The 21,242-nt window shown below is 48.2% G+C and overlaps 1 protein-coding gene across 1 annotated transcript in view; it reads left to right on the forward strand.

The window, feature by feature from the left end:
- Positions 1-21,242, forward strand: part of ARMH3 (armadillo like helical domain containing 3) — a 156,592-nt gene that overhangs the window by 96,661 nt on the left and 38,689 nt on the right. Inside the window, exon 24 of the mRNA XM_074159007.1 lies at positions 18,441-18,519. Within this exon, the coding sequence (XP_074015108.1) occupies positions 18,441-18,519 (79 nt within the window). The remainder of the gene's footprint in view (positions 1-18,440; positions 18,520-21,242) is intronic.

Here is a 21,242-nt window from a genome sequence, read left to right on the forward strand (position 1 = left end):
CAGGAGAAAGTAAACCGTGCCGATCTCTGCCCCAGCTGAGTGGGCTGTGGTGAATCCTGACTCCTGCTGGAGCGGGAGGAGAAGGTGACCTTTAGCAGCTGACTGTCTGCAGTTTCCCTGAAATGGCTAAAAACACTTAAAAGTGATGGTATGATTGATGATATGTTAAAAGCCGTTTAAGGAAACAGGAAGGTGGTTTGAGGGAAGATCTAAAACAGCCCAGCACATCCCATTTCGGAGCTTTCATTAGCTGCCCCAGCGTGTAACTGCAGAGAATCTATAGGGGCTACAGGTTGGTCTTTGCTCTTTTCCTGTCACCTCTTAATTCTGTCTGTTGAGTAATGGCAGAGGTGTTTTGGGGCAGTAAGGCATTAAGGTTTGTGGACACTCAGGTTTGCCATGGCTATTCAGGAGGTTAAGCGCTCCGTTTGCTCCTGCTCTCCTGTGCTACTTGCCTTGAAGCAAGAGGTTCTTTGTTTCTCTGCTGGCTCTCCCTCTTCATCACTATGCAGAATGAAGCCTTAGAAGTCACCTGAATATTAATTTTTTTACACTTTCTGAAAATTGTGGGAAGTAAAGGTCAGGGGAAGTATAGTGGCTCCCATCAAGGCAGAATGGTGAAGGTGCTGAGCACCGACCAGGCGTGCCAGCCTGGGATAATACGCCCCAGACTTGGTCCTGCTCTCAGCACCTCTGGCCTCCTGCCAGGGCCCTATGGCCACGTTTATATTGCACTGACTTCTTGTACCGAGCACTTGTACGTCCAGTTGACAGCAGGATGCCCATGAGCCAGCAATGTGCCCTGGTGGCCAAGAAGGCCAATGGCATCCTGAGGTGCATCAGGAAGAATGTGACCAGCAGGTGGAGGGAGGTCATCCTCCCCCTCTGCTCTGCCCTGGGGAGGCCCCATCTGGAGCACTGGGTCCAGTTCTGGGCTCCCCAGTTCCAGAAGGACAGGGAACTGCTGGAGAGGGTCCAGCAGAGGGCTACAGAGATGATGAGGGACCTGGAGCATCTCTCTGATGAGGAAAGGCTGAGGGACTTGGGTCTTTTTAGTCTGGAGAAGAGCAGACTGAGGGGGGATCTGATCAACGCCTATAAATGCTTAAAGGGTGGGTGTCAGGAGGATGGGGCCAGTCTTTTTTCAGTGGAGCCCAGGGATAGGACAAGAGGGAACGGGCACAAACTTGAACATAAGAAGTTCCATCTAAACCTGAGGAGGAACTTCTTTCCTGTGAGGGTGGCAGAGCATTGGAATGGGCTGCCCAGAGAGGTGGTGGAGTCTCCTTCTCTGGAGACATTCCAAACCCGCTTGGATATGTTCCTGTGGGACCTGCTGTGGGTGGACCTGCTCTGGCAGGGTGGTTGGACTAGATGATCTCCAGAGGTCCCTTCCAACCCCATATCATTCTGGGATTTTGTGAGTCTGCCACCTCTGAATGCAGAGACACAACATCTGATGGCGTAGAGATCCATAGATCTTGAGCTGAAACTTCCTGCTCTGTGGCAAGAGGAGTCCTGCTAGAAAGGGGAGAGGAACAGTTAGTCGTGAGCACGTAGTGGGTCTGCTGTGTGCGAACATGCGCTGTATATATGTATATACTGTGTGCTGGAGCCAGTGGGTTTATTTTAGAGATAGCTTGGAAAGAACTTGGATGTAAACATTTTCAAGTGGAAGGCTGAAATCAAAACACTTTTCAATATTTGCCAATTGTTATTCTGAAATATCCTCACCTCAGTTTTTTTAATAGTTGGATGCTTTCAGCATGAAAATTCAATTTGTCACAATTTTTCTCGCAAATCTTGTATTTCGAAGTTGAACCAAAATCTTGAATTTTGTCCAAACAAAGTTTTTTGATCAATTCAAACTAAGGATAAATATGAAATTTTAATGGAGAGGTTAAAGATCATGCAGTTTCATTTTGCATTTGAAACAAAGCCACACTTCTAAATTTGAAATTAATTTTTATCATCTTTCTTGTTGAGTATCACGATGTGGCTTGTCTGTGAAGCCAAATATAGTTCTGCCCTTTAGATAGCATTCAGGGTTTTTTTGGTTTTTTTTTTTTTTTTTCCTTCTTTGCTTTTTGTGTGGTGGTGGTTTTTTTTTCCAGCAAGAGATTTATGCAGTTTTCTCTTTTTTTCGTCTAGTAAGCACGGTGCCAAGCCTTGGCTCTATCAAACTGATAAGAGTCGATGCTCATTAGCATCAGATGCCACAGCCCCTATCACTTTTGCTGCGTTGCTCAGCCTAGCACGTGTTGGCTGTTAAAGTAGCAATTAATCCCTTTGATACTGAATGGGTTCTGTAATCATCTGACCTGTTATTTAATATAATAATCAAAGTTCTCTAATGACTTGCATGGTTTAATTCCTTTAGGAGCCTTGACAGAGACGAGGCAATTTTGCCATGCAAGCTAGCTTACGCAGCGCTGGAGAGCTGGTGGCAAAAAATGCTTTTTAAATATAGTCAGGAAAATGATGACTTCAGCAAGTGCAGTGTGGGTGAAGGGAGAAGGGGGTTTAGTAGGTGAACAATAAGCAGCCTGATTGCTTTATGTTGCACTAACGGGTTTTCTGCTGCAAGTTGGACTAGTATTTTTGGATTACCTGGCAATAAATGCTGTAGCAGTTAGGCTACAGCAGTGTCTGATCTGGGTTAAATTGTCAAAAATTTGTAAGTGTGTGCCTATCAATAGTAAATAATTATGCATATGCTCAGAATGAGTGCTAGCCAAGGCAATGGAAACCATGCAAAATTTTTTTTCCTCTTTAAATGTGAGAGAACTCTGCAGTATCTCCAACATCTTTGTCGGAGACGTGGACAGTGGGATCAAGTGCACCCTCAGCAAGTTTGACGATGACACCAAGTTGTGTGGTGCAGCCAACATGCTGGAGGGAAGGGATGCCATCCAGAGGGACTTGGACAGGCTGGAGACGTGGGCTTGTGCAAACCTCATGAAGTTCAATCAAGCCAAGGGCAGGGTCCTGCACCTGGGACATGGCAATCCCAGGCACAACTACAGGTTGGGCAGAGAATGGCTGGAGAGCAGCCCTGAGGAGAAAGTCCTCCTCCTTCATGGATGAGAAGCTTGACATGAGCCAGCAGCGCGCGCGCTGGCAGCCCAGAAAGCCACCCACATCCTGGGCTGCATCAAAAGATGCATGGCCAGCAGGGCGAGGGAGGTGATTCTACCCCTCTGCTCTGGTGAGACCCCACCTGGAGTATTTTGTCCATCTCTGGGGCCCCCAACATAAGAAGGACATGGACCTGTTGGAACGGGTCCAGCGGAGGCCACGAAAATTCTCAGAGGGCTGGAGCACCTCTGCTGTGAGGACAGGCTGAGAGAGTTGGGGGTGTTCAGCCTGGAGAAGAGAAGGCTCTGGGGAGACCTTATAACGGCCTTCCAGTACCTGAAGGGGCTACGGGAGAGATGGGGAGGGACTCTTGATCAGGGAGTGGAGCCATAGGATGAGGGGTAATGGTTTTAAATTGAAAGAGGGGAGATTTAGATTAGATATGAGGAAAAAAATTCTTTACTGTGAAGGTGCTGAGACCCTGGCCCAGGTTGCCCAGAGAAGCTGTGGCTGCCCCATCCCTGGAGGGGTTCAAGGCCAGGCTGGATGGGGCTTTGAGCAACGTGGTCTGGTGGGAGGTGTCCCTGCCCAGGGCAGGGGGGTTGGAACTGGATGATCTTTAAGGTCCCTTCCAACTCTAACCATTCTGTGATTCACAGAAACATGCAGGAATTATTGGCAGTGTAAAACTTTGAAATAATGATCTGTATGTACACTGAATGTCTCTTTTTGTAAGGTAGTGCCTGTTCCTCCATATTTTCCAAAATGCTGAAACTGAGCAGCTTTCCCTTCATAGTGTATGGCAGAGCTGTTATCTCAAACATTTCTAGTGCTGGGATGATACTGGTAACACCGGTTCATGAGCAACACCAGGGAAGAGCTGCCGGCCCCTTGCCTGCGGCTGGAGGAGCGGTGAGGAGAGGCAGGAATAGGGATCAGCCCGCTCCAGCGAGGGGACCAGGAGAGAAGTGTTGCCTTCAGTCTTTGAATAGAAGAGCTAAAAGGAACTGAGGAAAAAAAAATCAAATATCTTAATACGAGTAGTCAGCACTGCATTTTTACCAATAAAAGTGTAATAGTGAAATGACAATTCAAGACTTCAACAGCCTTTTAATGCTTGGAAAGTTTTGGTGTTTGCCAGAGCAATTCTGAATCACATAGGGTTTATAAGAATTAATGCAACCAAGCGTGGTGACTTCCTTTTTGGTATTATTATTATTATTTGGTATTATTTGGTATTATATTTGGTATTATTATTATTACACTGTAGAGAGGTTGGTGCTGGTCTCTTCGCACAGGTAATTAATGACAGAACGAGAGGGAATGGCTTCAAGCTCCAACAGGGTAGGTTTAGACTGAACATTAGGAAAGAATTTTTCACAGAAAGAGTGGTCGGGCATTGGAACAGGCTGCCCAGGGAGGGGGTTGAGTCACCATCCCTGGATGTGTTTAAGAGCCGTTTAGATGTGGTGTTGGGGGATATGGTGTAGGGGAGAACTTCGTAGTGTAGGATAGATGGTTGGACTCGATGATCCCAAGGGTCTCTTCCAACCTAGACGATTCTATGATTTTATGATTAATTATTTTGCAAATAGGAGGAGCACATCTGGCTCTTTACATCAAGTTTGCCTGTTTTTTTTTTTCCTGCATTTTCATTTGATTATGGGTAACGTTTTTTAATGCGGGCCCAGTTTTGGTTGCTGAACTTGGGAACTTGCGTGGTCTTTCCCATCTGCTGAGTTCTACGAACTCTGTCAGTGACAACTGAATACACGGGTGCTTTGTGTTTAAAAAAAGCAAAGAAAGGGAAATGATAAAACACAGTCTGTGTTGCACAACTCGGAGGCTGGCCCAAGGTCCGGATGCTTTAATTGGAGGTTTAAATTAAAGGTTTAAGAGTTGTGCAGCATAAGCTTTGCAAAGAAACAAGCTGGAACTACCCAAAGTTACTGCCCTGTTAGAACGGATGGACCTCTCCAGTGTGGAGTTGTGTGTTAGATATTAGAAGGAAAAAGCAGAGGCAAACCCTTAGCCCCCTTTTCAAAGTCCAGGCCTCCTTACTGCTTGTAGATCCTCTGCCACCTGCTTTGCATCACATGTAATGGAATAAAAAACATGGGGCTTTTTATTATATTTTTTTGCATTATGTTTTTATAAGAGCCTTGAAAAACACTTCAAAACTTCTAAAGCATAAAAGACCTATCAGTAACAGAAGACGATAGGAGTGGGGCTTTTTCTTTGACTTGCTTGTTAGGAAAAACATCAGCAATGAACTTAGCAATGTTTGGCGCTCCACTGTTTCTCAGATTGGAGAGCCATACTTCACTTTTGAAATAGGAAACGCGCTCCACTGGCCTTGCTGTCATTAACGCCTATACAAAGAACAGCAGAAAAAATAAATGTAGGTTTAAATTCCAAAACTGAAGCTTTGGGGGAGGGAGAGGTGAGCACAGGTATGTGTGTCAGGTGTGTGAGAGTGGAGTGGGGGTATTAGGAACAAAAATGGTTTTCTCCTCCTCTGTGTGACGTGTCTGTCCCCCAAGACTTGTCCTTCAACAGCCAATTGAGCTGAAAGGGTTGTGTCAACATCTGACTGAAATTTGGTGCAGGATAAGGATATGCAAAATAAAAGTAAAAAAAACAAAAAAAAACCCCACCCAAACCCATTGAAGTGATTCTGAAAACCCTTGGTGTAGGCAGGTGATTTAAAAAGTTGTCACTTGTCAGTTGGGCTGTGATGAGTTGAGCCCCAGTTCTCCTTTTGTCCTCCCTGTTGTGTGATGAACTCTGAGTGCGCACACAGGCTAGCTCAAAGTGTGGCATTTTACTCTGCAGTCACAACGGATCTAATACCTGTTGGTAACCTCTTCAACTCCAATCAATTGCTTGCTTCTGATCATCACGCCTTAGATATTGAGAGTAGAGATCTCAACAGGGAGTAGGTATCTGTGAGAGCGGCAGATACTGGGCTGGAGGGAGCTTGGCTCAGGGAGGCAGGTCTGGTTAAGGGAATTAAATAGGAAAGAAGATGTGTGCGCATGAAATACTTACAGCAAAGGAGTTAAATATCTATAGAATCACAGAATTGTCTGGGTTGGAAGGGACCTTTCAGATCATCTAGTCCAACCATCAACCTCACTCTGATAAAAACCATCACTAACCCATGTCTCTAAGCACTATGTCAACCCATCTTTTAAATCCCTCCAGGGATGGTGCCTCAACCCCTTCCCTGGGCAGCCCATTCCAAGGCCTAAGAACCCTTTCTATGGAAAAATTCTTCCTAATCTCCAATCTGAGCCTCCCCTGGTGCAACTTGAGGCCATTTCCTCTTGTCCCATCGCCTGTGACTTGGGAGCAGAGACCGACCCCCCCCTGGCTACAGCCTCCTTTCAGGGAGTTGTAGAGAGCGAGAAGGTCTCCCCTCAGCCTCCTTTTCTCCAGGCTGAACCCCCCCAGCTCCCTCAGCCTCTCCTCATCAGACTTGTTCTCCAGAGCCCTCACCAGCTCCGTTGCCCTTCTCTGGACCCGCTCCAGCCCCTCAATGTCTTTTTTGTGGTGAGGGGCCCAAAACTGGACCCAGCCCTCGAGGTGGGGCCTCACCAGTGCCCAGTCCAGGGGGATGATCACCTCCCGAGTCCTACTCATCACGCTGTTCCTGATACACTCTTCCTATGATGAGATGAAGCTCTCCGCTGGTCCATAAACCAGGCAGCCTGTCTCAGGAAAACTGAGTCTTAATCAACTACAGATCCTTCAGCCTTTCAGACATGAAGTAAGTATCATAACAAGAGTACCCTTCCTTTAGCGGTAATGCTGTTTGGCTCTACATCTTCCCCTGGCATTGAAAACCAACTTTACCTTGTCCCAAGTGATGTGTGGTGACATCTTTATTGAGGACGTTCTATTCGCTCAGGGTGGGGGATGTCATCAGAGCCTAAGCTTTAGTCTTGGTCCTGGATTTTGGAAGGCAAGGCATTGCTTTAGTCATTTTCAACAGGCATTTCTCAACAAATGTGATTCTCATTTGCACCCGTCTGATGAGAAAATATTGTGAGGTTTGCAGCATCTTGTATTTTCAGAGGACTGGACTGTAAATAATGGGTTTCAGTCGGCACGGGAGCTGGTAGTGTCTGAAAGGTTAAGATTGTGAACTCCTTCGGATTTACATGGCTGTGCAGTTACAGCTATAGCCAACACTTGATGTAATTAAGTTAATTAAATATCATTGTGGGACTCAACTTCATTTCCTTTGCGAAGCAGGTTTGACTGTAGTTGTTTCTTGCTTAGGCAATGCTCCTTCCCCCCTCTCTCTTAGCATCATTTAACATCCAGCTCCTTCACGGCGAGATTGTGTTGTTCTAACCCTTTACACGCTCAATCCAGGGAAACGCCGTCGCTTCAGCGCCTTCCTTTCCCTCGGGAACCTTTGTCACAGGTTTCGCTGTGAGGCGGTAGAAGGAGGTTGTGTTATGGGACCTAAAGAGAGAGGTTTCCTGTCTTGCTGCCACAGTCTGCAAAGGGGGTGTTCGGGGCCTCGTGCGATACCCGTGGGCTCGCACGAGGCAAAAGGGGGTGATGAGAGTCATTTCCACCCGCTCCAGATCATACGGGGTTGACGGCGAGCGTTCGCTAAGTTAATTAGACTAGCAGCCGTACTCATTGCCTTTCTCAGAGAGCTTTAAAAAGCTCCCAGTGGGACGGTTTATAAACTTTTTGCATTTCCCTCTTTGCATGGTATGTTTGGGAGCTGGTGTGTGCAGTCCATATGGCATTCTGCACCCAATGCACCATCCAATAATCTAGACTGTCTGCTTTCCTGGAAGTTAAAAATCCTATGATAAAATACTAATTAAGGTACTAATGGGCATAAAAGTAATTTAAAATATTTCAGCTTTTGGTCTTCTTGAATGTTTGCGATGTCTTGTGTCTGGGGAGGCTTGGATGGCGGTGTGTGATGTGAATTATGAAGCAAAGGGGAGATGCTGACCCGCTTACAGTGCTTGTAGAGAATCAATATTTGCTAAAAGTTCTTTCCTTGAGATCCTAACCAGAGAGGGTGGCTCTGCAAACCTGTCTGGTAAACAGCTCTCAAATGCTTAGCTTTTGGGGTTTTTTTGTAGCTGAAGGGCTCTGTTTGGTGTTCAGACAGTGTTTTATGACACATTTCGTTGCTGTAAAACACTTGGCTACTGGAGACTATCGTGCTGTTTGCATCAGACGGCACTTAGAGACTAAAAGAACCGCAGCCTGTTTCATCCGTGGACTGTATTTTCTGCTTGTTTGGCACATCTGAAGAACTTTGTCTGGACAAATGAATATATATGAGATAAGAGGACTGGGGCACACGTGCTGCAGAAAAGGTTGTTTAGACTCTGAAAAAGATACTTTCATATTAATAGTTTGTTACGGGTCTGTGTGGATATTGAGCGTGGCCCCAGGGCAGTAGGCACCTTCTAAAAGCGTGTATTAAGAAACCTTCGAAGGAGGGCTTCTCGTTTTAGAAGTCAGTTGAAATTTCAAAATTGGTAACACAACTGTGGAAGCGTAGACGTTGTGCCTAAAATCCCATATGCTGGCATATCGTGGTCAGCTCTCACACCTTGAACATGTGGAGTTTCAGGTTTTGATGCCCAGCATCCCAAACCCAGAGAGCAGACTTTATATCTGTGATGTTTCCATATTGTGTCAAACAGCACCAATTCTCTTTGTAGTCAGAGGTGAGCAGGTACTAGTTTACTGCACCTCTCTGGAATCACAGAGTGATATGGGGTTGGAAGGGACCTCTGGAGATCATCTAGTCCAACCCCCTGCCAGAGCAGGGCCACCCACAGCAGGTTGCACAGGAACGTGTCCAGGTGGGGTTTGAATGTCTCCAGAGAAGGAGACTCCACCACCTCTCTGGGCAGCCTCTTCCAGGGCTCTGCCACCCTCACAGGAAAGAAGTTCCTCCTCATGTTTAGATGGAACTTCTTATGTTCCAGTTTGTGCCTGTGGCCTCTTATCCTGTAACTGGGCACCACTGAAAAAAGACTGGCCCCATCCTCCTGACACCCACCCTTTAATGTGTTGATCAGATCCCCCTCAGCCTTTTTTTCTCCAGACTAAAAAGACCCAAGTCCCTCCACCTTTTCTCATAAGAGAGATACAGATTCTCTGTAGCCCTCTGCTGTGCCCTCTCCAGCAGTTCCCTGTCCTTCTGGAACTGGGGAGCCCAGAACTGGACCCAGTGCTCCAGATGGGGCCTCCCCAGGGCAGAGCAGAGGGGGAGGATGACCTCCCTCCACCTGCTGGTCACACTCTTCCTGATGCCCCCCAGGATGCCATTGGCCTTCTTGGCCACAAGGGCACATTGCTGGCTGATGGTCATGTGTATGAATCGAGGTGTAATGGGGGACTGGCTTTTTAAAGCTTTTACTTTGGTAAAAGTAAACTCTCACCATACTCTCACCAGTAGTAGCCAGGTGTTTCAGAACAATGAAATATGCCATCAAATATGTCATTGGATCTCTCATTAATTACATGACCAAGATGGGAAATTTATCCCTTATCGAGTCATAGCTTTGTTGTAGAACAGTCAATGACAAGTTGGCAAAAGAGCGGGACCAGAGCTCAGGTTGGCACCCTGTGTTTCACTCCCGATACCTACACAATATTTTCTACTTTGCCATTCATACCAGTTAAACCAGCAGTGCCATTGGTTATGTATACTTAAGAATTTTGATGCCTGCTTATTGAGAAAAGGGAAGAGAAATGCATCTAGACTAGTTTACAGTGAGGCACTGGCTGCGTGAAAATACGCGAGTGGATAAATTCCCTGAGTTACGGTCTCCTGTGAACCCGTGAGGGCTTCCTTAGCTCAGGAGCCGAGGAGAAGGCGTGTAGGTGTGAGGGTGGAGCTATTTGGTTTGCTTGGTTTAAACGAATGGACGTGAACTGTAAGAAGAGAAAATCCGCATATCCTGCAAGCCATGATGGTGTTGGATTAGCATCCAGCAAACAGCGGAGCGGAGAGATGCACTGCGGAGCTGCGTGGCGAGCCAGAGAGCACATCCTCTGCCGCTGCCCTTGCCCAACGGGGCTTGGTAAAACAAAGCTCAGTTGGGGACAAAAGAGTGCACGTGTGCCTCCTTATTAAACAAATAGACCGTGTATCTCCCTCTGCCACGGAGCCTGTCATCGCAATCAATAGGTTCCAGTATGGCAGAATGGAACAGGAGCAGCGGGCTTTTTTCTTCTGTGAAATCGCAGCAGTGCTGACTCTGGTATTTTCGGTGAGCTGTAAAGCAAGTGCTTTTGACTAAAATATCCTTTTGTCTTGGATTCTCCCCTGCAGTTTATTATTGTGTCTGGAAGATGCCTCCCCCTGCGAGTTGTGGACTTTCAGCCCAATGTCAGTACTCATTAAAGTGTAGGAGCAGAAGAAATTTAACAGACTGGAGTTAAACCACAGTAGAAGGAAGAATTTAGTGCCCCGTTCCAGGGGGTTCGCTTGCTTTTAATTGATGCACACAGCTTAGGTATGGCAGGTATGTGTACTTTATGGCAATGCCTCGTGGACATGTGTTAAAATAATCTAAACCCTCTCACCTCCTGCCAGGTGGGGCCGTCCATACGGAGTAACTCAATCTAATTGTTGCAGGCGCTGAACAGATGGGGTTTTATTGTCTCGAGTGCTGGCAGCGCGTGAGAGAGCAACGCCAGCGGGATCCTTGCCCCAACAGCAGCTTGCTGAGACACAGCTTGCTGCAGGAAGGCTGGCTTGTGGCTGGGAGTTCTGCACGGGTCTCCAGCCAGCCACGATTGTGATGGCACGAGCAGGGGAAGGGGATAGGTGGGTTGTGTTCATTTTGGTCTCTGTATTATGTGTATTTTACCCGCTGCCTTGTGCTTGAGCAGTTCCCAATATATCACATAGTACAACACTCTGAGCTCTTTTCAACCTTGTTGGTTTATAACATTTTGTGGAGATGATTGTTCTTATTCCCATTTTATAAAGGGAGAAGCTCAGGCATTTGAGAGGGAACTGCTGTAGCAAATTGAAGAGAAACTGGTCACCTATTGATTCCTGTTCCTGAACAATAAACACTGTATGTCAGGTCTTCCTTTTGCAGTAAAGCAGCTTTATAAAGTGGAATGTGATAAAAGGCAGCTATGCCCTTTCCCGCTTCTGCCTGTTCCTAGCCTTCCTCGTGGCACTACAAACCCCATGCCTACTGGGGTATTTGTCCACCTCAGATACTGTCAGTTTTTATCGCAGCGGGAAAGTGAACGGGCTGCCTTTGCCATGCATTTGGTTTTACAGGATGGAATTACGGAATCCTGGAATTGTCAGAGTTGGAAGGGACCTCTAGAGATCCTCTAGTCCAACTCCCCTGCTAAAGCAGGGTTGCCCAGAGCACATCACTCAGGGCTGCATCCAGGCAGGTCTTGAAGATCTGTAGGATCTTCAAGGATGAGGACAGAGAGGAGCTCACTGCTGCCCAGGGCGCTGCGCTGGCACGAGCGTTCGGCTGAGAAGATGAATGTGTGTAGTGGCTATAAAGTCACCCTTGATTTCCTGTGAAGGGGTAAACACCAGCCGAGCGTTACCGCTTCTCTGTTCCGCTGTAACAGGATGTAGGAGGAAGCGAGCGTGCAGTGCTGCTTTTATTGTACAAGAAACGTTTGGGTGTACGAAGAACGTTTTATGCATACTGGACCTGCCAAGTAGGTGCAAAGACCAGGCTCATGCGGTGAATGATGGCTCAGCATTCCCATCTCTATATTAAGCTTTGCAACCTTTCTGTTCTTCCCTTAGCCTACTTTCGGCACCTCCAGAGTGCTTAATTTCACGGCTCAGGACAGGAGGACAGTGTTGTCTTAAGGGACTCTGAAAACGCAGCTGCTGTCAAGCAGGAGTGGATATTAGACAGCTCATCTGCAATAACTTGATGGGGAGAGTTTGGAGGTCAGAGAAAACGTGCTGAAGAAGTGCCGCCTGCCTGAGCGTGGTGATTTTGCTCTCCCTGCACATCGGACCCAGACCAGCTTGTTGTGAGGTTAAGGCGGGCAGGGTGGCCTTCCCTCTCACAGTGGGTGCACATGGGCTGGAAGATGCTAGGAATTAGGGGAGCAGTGGCTTAGTGTTGCTGGTCCGTTTCGATTCTCACATGTGATATTACAACTGGTGGCAAATTAATTTGAGGATTCAATTAAATCTTTTCTTGCCATGCAATTAAATCTTTTCACGCCGTGCGACCTGAAAGGAGGGTGTAGAGAGGCAGGGGTCAGTCTCTTCTCCCGAGTCACGGGCGGTAGGAGGAAACGGCCTCAGATTGCGCCAGGGGAGGTTCACATTGGAGATTAGGAACAATTTTTCCACGGAAAGGGTTCTTAAGCCTTGGAATGGGCTGCCCAGGGAAGCATTTGAGGCACCATCCCTGGAGGGATTGAAAAGACGGGTTGCCATAGTGCTTAGAGACATGGTTTAGTGATGGGTTTTATCAGAGTGAGGTTGATGGTTGGACTAGATGATCTCAAAGGTCCCTTCCAACCCAGACAGTTCTGATTCTGTGCATGCCATATCGGTTTTCACAGGAGCCCTTTCCCATCAGCAGACTCTGCATCTTCAGAAGTTCTTTGAGCTTCTCTGAAGGGCAGCACTGGTTGTTTCTATTTATCAAGGAGTAACTCTAAGCAGTTTTTAAAGACTTCGTAGACTTTTTTTTAATGTTACTTACTGGCTGGAGAGCTACTGCGGCCATTGCAGAAGCAAGCCCTGTTGCAGTGAAGACAGTGGAGGGGGGGGAATGCAACTCACCTGAAGATACACCTTCTCTCACCATAGCTCAAGGTGAGAGCCATGGTGGGATGTCCTCATTTTGGGAAAAAAAACCAAAACACTAGTAGGGCCCACATGGAGATTCCCTCGTTTCTCAGCTTCCAGCCCACGTGTTCTTGAGGGAGAAAGGGCCAGGAGCTTCACTTCAGGGCTGGCCAATTGTTGCAGCCTCAAGAACAGCCAAAGAAGAAACTTTGCACCAGTCAGAGCTTTCCAGTTTGCCGAGGACAGAGTGCCCTGGGTTCAGTTGCTGTTGCTCTGATCGTCCCTGTCCTACAGTCTTTTCACCTCTATTTTTCTTGATCCTATCTGCCCTTTTGTCTCTGTTTTCCCATCTCTGTACTTCTTCCTTCAGTATTCTCTTTCTGTGCTTTTTCTGTCCTTGGTTTATCTCTAACTGAAGTCTTTCATGACTCTCAGTAAGTAACAGCACTCATTTTCTGTTACCACCGCACTTTTCTGAGCTTTTCCTGTTCTCTTGCGTTTGAGACCGAAGCTCTCTGGGACAGAGGCTTCCCACCACTCTGTATTTGTACCATATCTGTTACACTGGGACCCGCTTTTACCGTCCATTACCATGATTACCACAGCTAGTACAAATGCGTGATCCATTAGCACTTAGGTTCCTAAATCAGGGTATCGCGGAATCCCGGAATTGTCAGAGTTGGAAGGGACCTCTGGAGATCCTCTAGTCCAACTCCCCCGCTAAAGCAGGGTTGCCCAGAGCACATCACTCAGGGCTGCATAGTAGAACACTATATTTTTCCTCCAATCCTTCCTTCTTCCCAAAGAAATAAATAAATGCAAGAAATGTGCAAGAAATGTATAAATCTATAAATGCAAGTGTCCTCGGTTGTTCATCCTGAAGAAACTCCAGGTTCATTCATACGGGTCTCTGCATGGCTTCTGGCATCGTGCTGTCTAGGTAGCTTGTTCTCTGAAGAGTTGCATGAAAAAATGATGGGAGAGGTGTGTTTTTCTGAGAGCACTGGCACAGCTAGTGTGTAAATGACTCTGGGACATGGAGGAATGAAAAAATGCAGAGATCACTTGTGGTCTGCCTCAGAGCACTAAGCATTGCTCTGGTGAGGCCCCATCTGGAGCACTGGGTCCAGTTCTGGGCTCCCCAGTTCCAGAAGGACAGGGGACTGCTGGAGAGGGGACAGCAGAGGGCTACAGAGATGATGAGGGGCCTGGAGCATCTCTCTGATGAGGAAAGGCTGAGGGACTTGGGTCTTTTTAGTCTGGAGAAGAAAAGGCTGAGGGGGGATCTGATCAACGCCTATAAATACTTCAAGGGTGGGTGTCAGGAGGATGGGGCCAGTCTTTTTTCAGTGGTGCCCAGGGACAGGACAAGAGGGAATGGGCACAAACTTGAATATAAGTAGTTCCATCTAAACATGAGGAGGAACTTCTTTCCTGTGAGGGTGGCAGAGCCCTGGAAGAGGCTGCCCAGAGAGGTGGTGGAGTCTCCTTCTCTGGAGACATTCAGACCCCGCCTGGACATGTTCCTGTGCAACCTGCTGTGGGTGGACCTGCTTTGGCAGGGGGTTGGACTGGATGATCTCCAGAGGTCCCTTCCAACCCCATATCATTCTTTGATTCAAGATAAGCCACTGGGAGCCAGTTTTTTTCATTCCTGAACCATTGTTTCCCCTTCTGCCTGTTCAGGATCCTTCCCTTGTCCAGTTCCCGTGTGACAGTCTCCTCTTGCCAGGTGACTGCTGAACTGTGGATCTGTCAGAGGAGGCAATGTTGCTGAAGTGACATCTCTCCAGACGTTTCTGTCTCTAGAGAATTGTGTCTCAAAAGCGCTCTGAAATTTGTGTGACAAATGGCAGCCAGCCCCACTGAGGGGCTTTGCGGTGTGGAGATACCTAAGTGTACGTACTCTCGGAGGCTAGTTGGGGAGATGCAGTGGTTTGTCCTTCAGTTGACACTTGACTGTTTCCTTGCTTTACAAATGCATCGAAGATGCTAGTGCTTCATGAATACCAAACACAAGGGTTTTCTTTTCTTTTTTTTTTTTTTTTTTTTTCCCCCCGTGATCGATGTGAAGATCTCAGTAGAGCACGGCACATCACACATCTTTTCCAAGCGTTTCAACTGCTCCCTTCCCCCTTCCCAATGGTACTGGCTGAGATCCCAATAATCAAGGCAATCACAGTGTAAAAATAAAGCATTGCCAAGGCTCAGCCGTTACATGCTGGTGTGAGAACTAACGACGGCAAAGCCGCTCTTCTATTGTCCGTAAGGGGGAGACTCTGCTTAAAAGCTCCGGTCCCCCGTTGTCTCCAGGAACAAGTGCCTGCAGAGTGGCAGCTTTGCAAAGTGAAATTCCAGCTGTTACTCAGTAGCCCAGGAGGCCAGTTGCCTAAAAGTATGCCCCAGGGACAAGATGGATTTTGAGAGACGGAAGAATAGCGGGGGCATATCAAGAGTAGGTGATGCGGAAAGGCGCTGCTGTTGCACAGCATCTTGGGCTGGATCGCGGTGGAATTTAGCAGATGTGTGAGGAGGAGCTGTACCACGTGCGGAGCCTGGCCTCGGTAGGGTATGCTGGGCAGTAAGAACCTGGCTATCCAGAGCCAGGATTGAATCCAAGCTCTTCATGCTCCTCTGCCCCAGGCTGCCTGCACGTTCGGGAAAACAGCTTTGCAGAAAACCAGGTTGGGAAGGAATTCTTCAGAGTGAAAGAGCTCACTTAAAACAGATTAAACAGCTGAACTTCTTCCTCTAGTCACTAAGGAGTCGTCCGTTTGCCTTTAGGGAAACGGGGAAGGAGACGAATTCTTTCTTTTCCTTACTGCCTGTTGGTTCTTCCTGCAGCGGCAGCTGGTTGCTGGGTTTGCTTTCCCTGGGTGAGTCCCAGCTGTGATTGCAGGTGCCGCTCCACTAGCTCAGATCCGAGCAGGGACTGGTGAGCAGGCGGCCCATGTTGAAGTGCTTCACAGCATTGGATACAAATGAATGCTAAATCTGTTCCCTGGTAAACGTTGGAACCATGTGAGTGCACTGAACCCCTCCGAGCTGCCAAACCTTCTGTCAAGCCAGAAGTTAAGTTGTTGTAAGCCTGTGTTCCCTTTTCTTTCACTAGCTTGTAGTGTGTCCTGTAGGAGTGTAAATATGGCTCCAGCCAGGCGTGAAACATGCAGCCACGGTGTTGGAGAGGCTGGGTAATGGAGAGTGTGATGGTGATTCACAGGAGCTGCTTCTCAGGTTGGTTTTAAATGGGAAGAGCCTGGCCACGTCTCTACCTGCCTGTTTGCCCTCCTCCAGAGGGAGGAGAGGTACGGGAAGCCTGGCAAGGGGCCCCGCTGAATTCGCTTCATTGATGTAAAGCATCAGTACGGGTTGGGGGCTGACCTGCTGGAGAGCAGCTCTGAGGAGAAAGACCTGGGAATCCTGGTGGACAACAGCATGACCATCAGCCAGCAGTGTGCCCTGGTGGCCAAGAAGGCCAATGACATCCTGGGGGGCATCAGGAAGAGTGTGACCAGCAGGTGGAGGGAGGTCATCCTCCCCCTCTGCTCTGCCCTGCGGAGGCCCCATCTGGAGCACTGGGTCCAGTTCTGGGCTCCCCAGTTCCAGAAGGACAGGGAACTGCTGGAGAGGGCACAGCAAAGGGCTACAGAGATGATGAGGGGCCTGGAGCATCTCTCTGATGAGGAAAGGCTGAGGGACTTGGGTCTTTTTGGTCTAGAGAAGAGCAGAGCGAGGGGGCATCTGATCAACGCCTATAAATACTTCAAGGGTGGGTGTCAGGAGGATGGGGCCAGTCTTTTTTCAGTGGTGCCCAGGGACAGGACAAGAGGGAACGGGCACAAACTGGAACATAAGAAGTTCCATCTAAACATGAGGAGGAAGTTCTTTCCTGTGAGGGTGGCAGAGCCCTGGAAGAGGCTGCCCAGGGAGGTGGTGGAGTCTCCTTCTCTGGAGACATTCAAACCCCACCTGGATATGTTCCTGTGGGACCTGCTGTGGGTGGCCCTGCTTTGGCAGGGGGTTGGACTAGATGATCTCCAGAGATCTCTTCCAACCCATGTCATCCGTTCTGTAATGTAACTGTCAAGGTAGGGGAGACTGCAGAAGCCCCCCCTGTGCTAAGTACGTACTGATGCTGTAGGAGCAGCCGCTGGAGTGAATGCCCTGTGCATGGACGGCATCTGGTCTGTTGAGGAGCTGTGTGCCTGGGAACGTGTCAATGAATCTGCACGTTCTGTTTGGGTTTTGTGGGGTTTTTTTTACTCCCACTCCCCACCCCTTCCACGTTGGTTTTCTTTATCTGTGTATTTAAAGAAGTAAGGATACTTCCAGACAGGTTTTCTTCCCACTGGCTCTGATTGGACACTGAATATCACTTCTTCCTGGACTCGGGCAGCAGCTCTTAGCTGTGGTGAGGTCTGGAGAAAGTAGCTGAAAGCCCTTCTGCAGGGAGAGGCGTTGGAGGAGGGACCCATTAGAGTGCAACAGAGGGAGCTGGAGTGAATTTGCATGCTGATGAATATGAGAGCGAAAGCCCTGACGGCTGCTGCGGTGCAATTTGGCCAAGCAAGTGTTCTTCAGGCCCCACCAGTGCGCATCTGTGCCGAGCGCTGACACGGGCTGTTCCCATCTTGAGCGTTTACCGCAGCAGTGGGTCTCACGAGTAACGTCCCAACTTAGACCAGTCACATACTCTAGCCCACAGAGACTCCGCTGTCCTTCCATTTTACTTCTCAGCTGCAGCTGGTAAGCAGGGGAGAGGCTGAGGAAATATTCCGGTTGCATTTTGATTTATTTTTTTCCCAATTATTTTGCTCTCAGTTCTAGATTTCTCATACCTGCCTCTAGACCCACGTGTAGAAGGGAAGGGGAGTATGTTGGTGCAGGCAGTGAAAGAAGCGAGGCAGAGGAGGAGTGATCAGTGTTTCTGGTGCTGTGTTGGGGCCTCTGTCATAAGTTATCTCAAACCATCTAAACTGGGGCTGAGGACTAAAGTCATTATGGGAAAAAGTCAAAGTAGTGTCTACGGTGATGAATGACTACAGGTAAGAGCCAACTACAGCATTTGAAACATAGTAGAGATCCAAAGCAATAAACCATCAGCTTCAACACTGAGGGAACAAAGTTCCATAGAGCAAAACATCAGGCGATAACCGGTTTTGGAAGGGAGATCCTGTTCCTGATGGGGATGGAGCAGCGATGGCCAGGTCTGCTGTGTCTCTGCAGGAACACTGAGCAATTTTCAGCCTGTTCCCAGCGAGGCAGCGATTCCCTCTGCAAGAGCAGCGAGCACAGCCCTGTATCTGCTGGGACAGATGCACCCATGCGTAGGGCAATGCCTGTGCTTGCCATTTCCAGTGATCCCACAACTGAATCTGCGTTGGTCTCTCAGCGGGGAGCATGCCTTCAGCAGAGTGAGCAACGCAGTGTGGTGAGACGTGAACGACTTCTTGCAGGGCTGTGGCTCCATGTGCACTGACTCAGGCCAGCAGAGAATTTCGGCTGCATCCCCTAAGCTGTTCCTGAGACCTCTGAAAACTTCTCTCCTTTGTTTCAGAGCCATCATCAATCACTTCAACCCAAAGATTGAGTCTTACGCTGCGGTGAATCACATATCACAGCTCTCCGAGGATCAGGTAAGCCGGGCATGCAATGACTTTTTTTCATTCTGACCTCTGGAATATAGGTGTGTAGCAGTACCTTGTGCCCACTGGGACTGATGGAGTTCACAGAATCCCAGAATGACATGGGGTTGGAAGGGACCTCTGGGGATCATCCAGTCCAACCCCCTGCCAAAGCAGGGCCACCCACAGCAGGTTGCACAGGAACGTGTCCAGGCGGGGTTTGAATGTCTCCAGAGAAGGAGACTCCACCACCTCTCTGGGCAGCCTCTTCCAGGGCTCTGCCACCCTCACAGGAAAGAAGTTCCTCCTCATGTTTAGATGGAACTTCTTATGTTCAAGTTTGTGCCCGTTCCCTCTTGTCCTGTCCCTGGGCACCACTGAAAAAAGACTGGCCCCATCCTCCTGACACCCACCCTTGAAGTATTTATAGGCCTTGATCAGATCCCCCCTCAGTCTGCTCTTCTCCAGACTAAAAAGACCCAAGTCCCTCAGCCTTTCCTCATCAGAGAGATGCTCCAGGCCCCTCACCATCTCTGTAGCCCTCAGCTGTCCCCTCTCCAGCAGTTCCCTGTCCTTCTGGAACTGGGGAGCCCAGAACTGGACCCAGTGCTCCAGATGGGGCCTCCCCAGGGCAGAGTAGAGGGGGAGGATGACCTCCCTCCACCTGCTGGTCGCACTCTTCCTGATGCCATTGGCCTTCTTGGCCACCAGGGCCCATTGCTGGCTCATGGTCATTCTGTTGTCCACCGGGACTCCTGGGTCTTTTTCCTCGGAGCTGCTCTCCAGCAGGTCAGCCCCCAACCTGTCCTGGTCCATGGGGTTATTCCTCCCCAGGTGCAGCACCCTACACTTGTCCGTGTTACCTGCTTTGGCAGGGGAGTTGGACTAGATGATCTTTACGGTCCCTTCCAACTCTAAAAAATTCAGTGAAATTCAGTGTTGAATTTCATCAGGTTCCTCTCTGCCCAGCTCTCCAGCCTGTCCAGCTCTCGCTGTATGACGGCACAGCCTTGTGGTGTGTCAGCCACCCCTCCCGGTTTTGTATCATCAGCAAACTTGCTGAGGGCACATTCCATCCCTTCATCCAGGAAGTTGCAGCAACATGAGGAGTGAAAGCAGAATTCCCGTGTTCCTTGTTCAGGTGTGGGCAAGAGGAAGAGAAACAAGGCTTCCTTTAGCCGATTTTAGCATCGCTTGCAGACATCTTGGTCCAAGTAAATATGGAAGGATGGCTACGAATGATGAAAATAGGCAGCATTGTCAGCAAATGTGGTTGGAACTGGGAGGATGCTGGCGTTTAGAAAGGGGCAGGAAGTTTTTGGCAGCAAATTTAGTTATCGGAGAACTGTTGGGTGTAGCTTGATCTTCTGTGATATTGGGGAATTAGAACTCAGGCAACAGTTGGTAGAAATTTTCTAGGGTAATTGAATTCAGTTGGTTTAGATTTTGAAAAGAAAAGGCTTTTAATAAAGAGGGCGATAGGATTAGGTTTCCCTTCCTTAATTTGGCCTGGTTTGCTCTCTTTGTGCCCTGCTTGTATTGCATAAATGTGTAAATGTGGCTTTTTGAAAATAGGCTACTGTGCGTGGTCTCAGGAAGGGAAGAGATGGCCTATTTCCCAAAATAAAATATCGGGATTATATGTTAATCACTCTTGGAGAGGTAAATGACTCTGTAGGAGCCTGTGGTGGACAAAATAGGGAGCTGCCGTGTGAGCTGGGAGGATGATCCCAGATACAGCTGCGTCAACTCCTCTGGACCTTCCAGGGAAGAAACTGTGTACACAGTGTAGGACAGACCTCATCTGAGTCACCTTGCATTGCTCCCTCCACTCCATGGGATCCCATTCTTGTGCCTGTTAAAAGCTCCTGACTGTATCTTGCTCTGCAGTTCATTTCTCCTTCTCTCCATGATGTTTTTACTCGTTACTCGATGATACCCTTCCGTGATTCCCACTAAGCTTTTAATTTATTATCCTGCTTGATCTGTAATACGTATCACCCCAAAATTTCAGGCTGAATGCTGTAGTGGTGCGGTGGGGGAAAAAATGTGGAGCCTACTGCTTTTTATTCTCTTCTTGATCTAGCTGGATAGAAGAACATTGGTTTTAATTCACTCAATTTTTCTGTATTGCTCTGCCTCTGAGAGTCACTGTACCCGTAGCTATATTTTATGATGGTTCATGTTAACAGTCCTCATTCCTTGATGATACATTGATTGCATCAACCCAGGCCCCTAAAGAAGAAAAGCCTTTGATAGCCCAGTTTGAAACTGAGGGCTTGGATGGAGAGGCATTTTGCATAGTGTTTAGGTTAGTCTGAGAAAGGAAATGAGCTTTTCACTGTCGGCTCGGGGTAGTAGTCATCCCCCAGCAGTTCAGGGAGGTCAGGTTAAATCCTTTCTTCCTTGCGTGTTACTCTTTAAATAAAATCTCTAGCAGCAGGCAGATAATGAAATCAGTGCTGATGCATGGAGCATTTTGAGGAAGATGGCTAGGAAGTTGAAAGACAGATTTCTCTTCTCCCTTCATGCTTCCTCTCAACGTGGGGGAAAACATCAAACAAAGCAAAGCAACAATAGATCCTGGTGAACTGCAGAGAAATAACGAAGATGTCCCTGTGGTGAGGGACTGTGTGGTCTCAGTGAAGCTGTTTAGTCGGTGCTGGCCGATTTACTGCACGAGGAGGAGAGGGGTGGAGGCTTCTTACCTCCTCTTCTAATTCGCCGGTGTCTCT

The sequence above is a fragment of the Numenius arquata genome, chromosome 15 (genome assembly GCF_964106895.1).
Source record: "Numenius arquata chromosome 15, bNumArq3.hap1.1, whole genome shotgun sequence".
Lineage (NCBI taxonomy): Eukaryota > Metazoa > Chordata > Aves > Charadriiformes > Scolopacidae > Numenius > Numenius arquata.